At 35.5% G+C, this 9366-nt stretch overlaps 1 protein-coding gene across 1 annotated transcript; it reads right to left on the bottom strand.

Moving 5' to 3' along the window:
* Positions 1–3466: 3466 nt before the first annotated feature.
* LOC105117332 (heat shock 70 kDa protein 15-like) lies at positions 3467–8673 on the bottom strand. The gene is made up of 10 exons (XM_011014952.1): positions 8566–8673; positions 6615–7845; positions 5887–6114; positions 5683–5778; positions 5376–5594; positions 5028–5222; positions 4798–4944; positions 4534–4683; positions 4321–4451; positions 3467–4153 (listed from the first exon to the last, which is right to left on the bottom strand). The coding sequence occupies exons 2-10, from the start codon at positions 7782–7784 to the stop codon at positions 3931–3933; spliced, it is 2559 nt and encodes an 852-aa protein (XP_011013254.1). The 5' UTR covers positions 7785–7845; positions 8566–8673; the 3' UTR covers positions 3467–3930.
* Between the last annotated feature and the right edge of the window lie 693 nt (positions 8674–9366).

Genomic DNA, 9366 nt, shown 5'->3' with positions numbered 1-9366 from the left:
TTAAAGTCATCAATCAATCCTTTCATTTATGTGATAGGCCTGCATTTAAAATGAACATTTACCATAAATTAAAGGTATCTTATATTATTAGATATATTATTATAAAACATGTTTTAGTTAAGGAGTTATTGATACTTCAAGTGCAAAATGATGATATAAAACCATGATAAAAATACACTTTTAAGTACTAATCAAAATGTACAAGACATAAAGGACAACAACATATCCAAATATCGTTCTGATCCAATGGTGGAAGTTGGAGTTATAACCGTCGGAGTTTTTACTATCAATATATCTTCTCTTTAGCCTATCTCTAAACTCTTTAAATCACCCAAATATGTCCCCTTTTTTTTTATCATTTATTAACTCTTTTTAATCACTTTAGGTTAATATTTTGGTGTAGATTTCATCAAGGAATGAGAAGGAAAGATCAAAAAATCATAACCCCTCTTTTGCTCTTACAAGTCACCACAATAAGAAAATAGAATGATTTTTATAGTATTATCTTTTTGTTAATGGCACTTGTACCCTTATCCCTTCTTATCATTTGTACATAAACCCCTAACATTTTGTTATTTGAACATTGAATCCTCTTGGTTTTACATATTCATTTTATCCCCGTAAAATTTTTCTTTCTAACAATTTAGTGCCATATTCATTTTTTATTTCATTAATTTCACCATTTTTATCTTAATTTAGGTTTTTTTAATTTAATTGAACCCATTTTACTATCGGTTAAATTTCTCATATTTTAATAACCATTATAACCAAAAATTTACAATTACACAATTATTCCTCATGCTTATTAAAAGTATGTTGTGATATTTACTAATTATTACAATTGGTTTATCTGGGTGCGTCTTAATTTTCTACTTGTATTAAGATACTGAGATCTTATTCGGGTGGGGAATATATATGTCATGAACTTCATGATTTCTTACATCAAAGAGGTATTGTCTCACATCTCTCATGTCCTTATACGCCACAATAAAATAAGATTGTTAAGCTTGTGAACTGTCATCTTTTAGATATCATTAAGACCTTATTGATTAAGTTTTTTATACCATCTAAATTATAGGTTGAAGCTTTGCCACTATAGTTAATTTAATAAATAAAATTTCATCTCAGGTGTTAAGTTTTAATTCCTTATACTATTATATTTACAATAAATTTCCTAGCTATAATAATTCTCATACTTTTGATTGTGTTTGTTTTGTTTATTTTCCTTCTTATAAACAACACAAACTTTCTATTTAGTCTATTAAATGTATTTTTTTAGGTTATAGTGTTTCTTACAGAGGTTTTGTTTATTATGATTTGAGGTATAATAAATTTTATATTTTTAGAAATGTTGTTTTCTTTGACAATCAATATTTCTTCTCTACTTATGTTGAACCTTTATTTGTTGCTCCAGTTCTTCTTAATTTTAAGGATTTATCATCTCTTTAAAGATTCAGGCCACAAAATGTGTATGAAAGATGTTGACCAACTTTATTTTTTTCTTGCAGCTGCTCCACTACCTTAGATTGCTCTTAAGACTACTTTTGTGTCTCCTCCTTTTAAGTCTACTTTTTGGTGTTTATTAGCATATTTCATCCCTTTAATTAGTATGGTTTTTTTATTTATTTTGCCCACTATTAATAATCCATCATATTACTGATAAATTGTTAAGCATGAGTGTTGACAAAAAGCACTGCAGGAGGAACTTCTAGCTCTTTAGGATAACCATACATGGAAAATTATTTCTTGTCCTCTGTTTGTTAAGCCTAATAGGTGTAAATAAATGTACTCAATTAAGTTTCTCTCTAATAAAACTCTAGATCAATTTAAAGCATGAATGGTTGCTCTTGAGAATAAGCAGAAGTATGGAGTGGACTCTGAGGGGACTTTTAGTTTCGTTGTAAAAATGATTACAATGTGTACCATTATTGTCATTGTTGCTTCTCAAGGTTGGCCCATTCATCGAATAAACATAAAAAATGTTTTTCTTTATAGCGATCTCAAAAAAAATAAAATTATATGGAACCTCCGTTTGGTTTGTTCTCCCCTTTACATCAGTTATATGTAACTTGAAAAGGTCCTTGTATGGTTTGAAATAGGCTCCCCGAGTGTGGTTTAATAAGTTATAATCTACCTTGCTTTGCATAAATTGCTTTGCTTCTATTTTATGCAAAACAAATATCTCGTTATTTCTTTGCAAGCCATCTACTAGTTTTTTTCTCCTATTTATTTATATAGACGATATTGTTATTGTAAAAACTGATTCTTTATTGATTAAAAACCTTCAATAACATTTTTAGAATTGTTTTCACATGAAAGACCTTGGTTCATCATACTTTTTCTGTGGAGTTTTTGCTTTGACATAAATATACTCAAGATTTGATTTCTTTAGCTAGTTTTTAAGACTTTTTCTCCAATTGATACTTCTCTGGATATGAATGTTAAGTTTTGATATCGAGAGGGGGATCTTTTTCTTGATCATATTTTATTTCAATAATTAGTTAACAGCTTGAATTGTCTCAATATTACTCAATCTAATATCTCTTTTACAATTCAACAAGTCAATCAATTCATGCAATCTCTATATCACTAACATTTGGTACTTATTTACCACATCTTTTGATATATATCTGGTTCTTTTAGTTATTGTTTATTATTTTTCCCAAATAGTTTTATATTTGGTTCTTTTCGCTATGGTCTATTTTTTTTAGATAGTTTTTAATTTTGTTTTATTCTCTTTAGTAATATTGATTGGATAGGATATCTTGATACATTTTACTCTCACGATTCCTTGATATCTTAGAAAAAAAAAAAAAAACATAATTGAGTTTCCAAATCTTTGATTGGTCATGAATATAGAGCCATGTTGGTTGTTTTTCAAGGATTATTTGGCTTGGTAAGTTTCTCTTAAAACACCAGTGTTATTCATTTTGCTATCAATCTTATTTTCAGATTTACTTTCAAGCCCACAGAGAACTATTCAACAATCAAGACATGGATGAAGGTGGCGATGACACTCATGGTAAATGCAGTCAGAAGTTGTTGGTGGTAAAATCAGAGTGGACCTCTGAATTGCGGAAATCAGCCCGAAGAGTCAGATGCTCTTGATGAAGGTGCAGTTCGGGTCAGTTTTCTGGACAGGAAGTGTCGTCAGAAGTAATCTGTTTGCCTGGATTATTTTCAAATCGATTGGCAGATAAGCTTTTATGTTGACTCACGATTTACGAACTTGGAAGACTGGACAGACTAACAAGTGTAAAAACAAGTATATCACTAAATTGGTAAAAATAAAATTTAGTGTTTTCAGATAACTGTGCTCATAATATTAAACACCATTACCACAATACCACGTTTTAACATCAACAGCCAGCAGCAAGCCTGCACCTTCACTTTCTTCCAACAGCTTCACCGCGCGTTCCTAGTACACGCAGCCAAAACGCATGCAAAACTGTTTGGGATCGAGATCAAACAGAATCAGGCACCCTGCTTTGTAGGCAACGCAAGACTTGAAAGTTTATATTAGGAACAATGTGGGAAAAAAAACAAGCCAATATTTGATGCTGAGGACATCCTACAGAAAGGAAAAACCAAAAAATAGGGGGCACTTAAAACACTGACCCTCAAAAAAGAGTACACTCCGGTCTCTGCACAACAAAAGTCGGGGCAAAAGGACCTTTGAGGTCTAAACCTCTCTTAAAACCCCCTTTCTTTAAAAACGGGTTCTAGAGACTAGCTCTCAAGATAAAATTACGTGAACCACACACGATGGGAGGGCTTCACAGGTGAAAAGATGAGAAAGACATCAAAGACCCACATCCTCACATAATGTCAGCCCACCAAAGAGTTCGTCTCAGCCTCCTTAAAAGTTGTTCTGATACAGCGGGACCAAATTTCTTAATTCAATACGACAGATTCTGTTGCTGCATTGAATTATGCAGTCTCGGACTTGTCAGTCTCCATTGGTTCTCCAGAAGCAGGTGGCACCTCGCCGCTGGCAGCTCCTGCAGTCTCATTGGCACCAGCATTAGCACTGGGGTCAGCATTCGCTTCTCCCTGCTGTTGCTGTTCACTACCCTGAGGTGGTGGAGTTGCTGGAGTCTCAGGAGTGGCTGGTTTTGCTGGTTTTGGTTTCGTCATTATAGGCCTGCAAAACCTGCAGAAACAAACATTCTAATCTTAATGCTGACCAAAATCTCACCCTATACAGGCCAGGAAAAGCAGCTGAATGTTGCCACATCGTATCAGAAACATCCCCCCCATCTAAGCTTAGAGAACTGCAAAGAACAAAACTCAAAGCAAAGATGAAACAAGAAATAATACCTATCAAGTGCCTCAGCCTTCTTTCTCACATCAGCTGACAAAAGAACTGGAGTGGCATATTTGGGAAGTGAGTCCTGATGTTGCTTCTTCTCTCTTAACCAGGCTTCAGCTTCTACACACTCGTTCAAAACCTATCACATAACGAGACAATGGCTTTAGTTGACACTTTCATCACAACAAACAACCACATACAAAAATCTAATAAGTCTTTACCTTTTGCTTTTCAGTCAAGTCAATGTGCTCAAATTTAGGATCACTAGACACTGCTGCCTCTCTGTAACTATTGACACAATAAACAAGCTGATCAATCACAGACCCCCTCTCTGTGTACTCCTTGTAGCGCTCTTCAATAGGATCACCTTGCTGCAATCATTAACATCATTAAACATGCACGTGAGAAATAACCAACCAGCCCCTTTTTCACAGGACAAGGAGAAGTGGACAAACACACACTCTCAGCAAAATAGAAGTGCTTACTTTCTTGAGCTCCTCAAGCTTGGCAATGTAGACACCCTTGGTTTCATCTTCACCATCCTCATACAACCAATCTTCTGTCTCCTGCAGTTTAGCTGTGAATCCCTCCCTCTCAGGGTCAGTGACAAACTCCTGGTATCTGTCACTTAACTGAACAATACAAAAGCATTGTAACATCTGACTATATGAAGGCTGCCAAAAAGTCATGCTGTAAAGTAAAGATTAATTTCTACCTTATTCCTCATATCGTAGACATAAGCTTCAACAGCATTCTTCTTTTCTTTTGTTTCCTCCATAACCCGGTCTTGCAATGCCATTTCATACTCTTTTTCTAGTAGTTTTTCCACTTCAGCTGCCAGTATTCCACCATAAACCACCTCTGACACAGGGATGTTTGTTTTCTTTACTTTTTTCTTGGGAGCCTCAACCTGAAACCAGGGAAAAGGATTTTAAAGAAACCTGGGTCTATGAAAGAATGTATCAAAAGGAAAAGATGTTCTCCTCCAAGCTTCTGACTGTACCACAACTGAAATTTAATGTAGGAAGATCCTACACGATCCTAAATTGTAGGGGGAACTGACCTTGGTATCAGTTTCCATTTGTGTTGGCTTGTCAGCCTCAGGAACACCATTTTCAGCCCCAGAAACATCAGCAGCTGGTTTTGCCTCTTCCATATTGGCATCTGCTTCTTCAGGGCCCTTAGTGGCAGCATCACTGGGAGCTTCATCAGTATCCATCTTGGCAGGTTCCTTTGCTGGCTCTTTTGTGACAGGAACTTCAACCTCCTCTTCCTCCAAAAGCTGACAGAAGCATAACATCAGTAAGGCTGGTAAATATATCATTATTAATAAACTACAATGAGAATCACAAACACTCTTCAAGACTTACAGTTGCCGATTCAACAGACACAATCCCATGCAGATTCAAGCGGACTTTCACCTTCACTTTTGCACGTTCACTTTTTGTAGATTGGAAAGGACCAATCTGCAAGTGAAGTTCATATGACATAGATTAATAATAAAATTAGGCCATGTCCTTGAGATCACATTAATTAAAAATGTGAATTTTTGATACTGCATGTTAACTTCCTACCGTGTATGTGCTGATCTTAGCTGGAGCCTGCAATTCACTGACATCAGCGTATTGTACATCAATGGAGAACGTCCCTGACCTATAGAATGTCAAAGCCTTGATGCTAGGAATGGGATTGCCCTTGGGGAAGACAATAGTGCTCTGTTGATTATCTGCTGCTCCATTCTGAGAATCTGGAGCTGCACCTTTCCATGATACAGCAATTGAAAATGGGAAGCATTCATGGACCTGGAAAAGGAACAGTCAACAATTCATGCAATATACTTCATAGACTTTTGATTGCTGGGAACCAAATCATAGGCAAGCAGAAGGTCACACAAAGCGTCCAATAATAAGGTTGAAAAGCACATCTACATTTCCAAGCCATAACGACTGCAATTTCTACAATAAATTAAAGAATGCATCCAAGATAACATGATGACTCTCAAACTTGGTATCCTTAATTATTCATCTTTTGCATTAAACAAATTATATAGCAACCAGGTCTTGAAAACAGTAGCACTCCTCACTCTGCAAGTCTAATTCCCTTTCCTTTTTAGCGCATCTAAAAAATCCAAAGATTAACACAGTTCCAGTTGCATCATTAAATGAAAGAAGACATAAGATGCCAATGATATAGCACTAAGTGAATAAAATCATATGATGCTATAATCATGCTAGCAAAGATATCACCAACATATCATATCATCAAAATAACACTAATAGCAAACAAGTTAAGAGGATTTTACCTGGAACTCTCGCACTTTGAAAGTGGGACTAAGAATAGCACACTGCAATGCACAGCCCCTGGAGACACTCTCGCTGGAATTCATTGTACGCCTAGGTTCCTTTCCAAAGAACTCGGTCAAAATCTTCATTATGGCAGGTACACGAGAAGCAGAGCCGACCACTTCAACTGTATGAACATTCTCAACTGCAAGTCCAGCATCCTGTAGTGCCTTCTCCAAAGGCCTCTTCACACGTTCCAATATCGGAATGCTAATTTGTTCAAACTCTTCCCTCTTAATAATGCCTCTAACATCCTTCTCCTCCATTAAGCATTCAATATTAAGAGGTGCCACTGGGTTGGCACTAAGAACCTTCTTCAGCTTCTCACAGGCAGCCCTAAGCCTAAGGCATGCTCTTGCATTCTGGAAAACATCAATGTGATACTCTGCCTTGAACTTGGTGGTGAAGTGTTGGAACAGAGCTTCATCAAAATCTCTACCACCCAAGGAACGATCAAATGAATGAGCCAAGATCTTAAGTTGACCCTTCTTGAATCCAGCAATGCACACTTGCATGCTTGCATGTCCAACATCAACAAAAGCAACATTCAACTGGTCATTCTCAGGCAAATCCGTCTTATAAATACCATAAGCCAGAGCTGTAGCTGTGGTCTCATGCATCAAACGGAGAGGATGCAATCCAGCAATTGTGGCTGCATCCAAAACAGCCCTCCTTTGAAGATCAGTGAAATATACCGGAATACCAATACAGCAATCCACCACTGCTGCATTCAGATTTTTCTGGCCTATGATTTTCAAATCTGCAAACACCATTCCCAAGACTTGGGTAGGTGTGAACGTCCTCATCTCACCCAAATACCGTGCCTGAATTAAAGGAAATCCATCAGGACCTTCAGTGACTGTAAAAGGCAATGACTTCAGATCCCTTTGCAATTCAGGGTCTGAAAAGGGACGCCCAATTAACCGCTTGATCTGGGAAATAGAATTTTTGGGATTCATCATGGTTGAGGCAGCCCCTGCAGTCCCAATGAAACGCTGTTTGTCGCCAAAACATACAATAGCAGGAGTCTCACGCTTTGATTCATCATTAAGCACAACATCAATCCCTCTTTGTCTCGCAACAGCAACAAGGCAGTTCTCATTACCAAAATCAAAACCAACCACACTCATGATTGCTAAAAATAATTACCGATTTATAAATCGGTTATTGCCCTATAAGTTATGTGGCAAGCTGCACAAAACAACCAGAGATCAAATCTAATTGCCACTAACAAAAATAGTAACATAATCATCACAAATCAAAAGGCAATGCATGAATCAGGAATAAAAATCCAAGCAGTCATAGCATCAGAGTAAATAATATAAAGCCACAACGAACCCAAGACAAGAACCAGAAAAGGCACACAATCAAAACGGATTCATAGTTTTCCTTGTGGAAGCGCAGCCTAAAAAGACAAAAAAAGAAGGAAGAAAGAAAGGTACAAATTCTGCAGTGTATGAGTCACTACCGCCAAAACCCTTAAACCCACAGATCCATATATATATGTAAAAAAAAAAAAATCAATCAATTACTAATGCATGCGATTATACAGCAAAAAATCTGTAAAAAATACAAACTTCAAAATGTAATTGAATCAACAATCTAATCACCATAATAGCTTCTTGCTACTATTATTACTACTAACATAAAATATAACAGGAAACAATTAAGAAAAAAAAATGATAATCAGCTGAATCTAACAGCGAAAGGCACGATCAACAACAAAACTACAATCAATGAAGAAAATTGTAAATCTTTAGAGGTAAATCTAGAAATAAGAACTCACAGATCTATAAAAAGTTCTAGAGACAGGAGGAAAGGAAACACCAAATCGTTGATTTGGTAGCTAATTAATGTTTACAATGATGTAAATCAAATCTAAGCTAGGGTTAGAGATAGATAGGAACTTACCTGTAAAACAAGAGGAGATGGAAATACGGAGCGACGGGAGGGGTTCGGGTGGTTCTAGAAATCTTTTTTTTCTTATATAAGAAAGGAAACGAAACGAGTAAAAGCTTTAACTTAAATCAAAAGAGGGAGCGCAAGCGAGGGCTGCTTTTTCTTTTTTTTTTAAAAAAAAATAGGGTTTGTTTTGGATTTTTACATTTAAAAAGTATTTTAAAAAATTTAAATTATTTTTTTAGAATTTTAAATGGTTTTGATGTAAAAAAAATATTATTTTAATATATTTTTAAATAAAAAACAACTCATATCATAATTACACATATTCTATTGTTGCGATTGGAATTTTCCATTTTTATTTTTTCATATTATTTTTTGTATTTATATCATAATTACGAACACTGACATAAAAATAAATATTTTTTTATGAGTAATTAAAAAATAAATCGATCTGTGCAGGTGGGGTCGACGTGGTCGTCTGAAGAGAAGAGTAGAGATGTATCGAGCTTTAATTGTGTTTCTGGTGATTCTAGAAACATCTACTACCTGGACTTTCTGTCATGAGATACTGTCGTGCTAGTCTAGGTCTTGTTTTGCTTAGTTGGGCTAAATTTCATGGGCCTGTACTGTTTTATAATCAATCTGGGCTTGGTTTCTATTTCCAAAATTCATAACTATCCCCAGGAAACCAATCTTCTTTTCGACCTTTTCAAAAATAATATTCTGCTTCGGAAGCATAATATCACAGGAAAAAAATTAAATATTAACTTAATGATTAAAGAGATTTGTTTTATTAAATTTAAGTTTTGG

The sequence above is a fragment of the Populus euphratica genome, unplaced genomic scaffold, assembly GCF_000495115.2.
Source record: "Populus euphratica unplaced genomic scaffold, PopEup_1.0 scaffold1303.1, whole genome shotgun sequence".
NCBI lineage: Eukaryota > Viridiplantae > Streptophyta > Magnoliopsida > Malpighiales > Salicaceae > Populus > Populus euphratica.
This window is presented reverse-complemented; position numbering and strand designations above follow the sequence as displayed.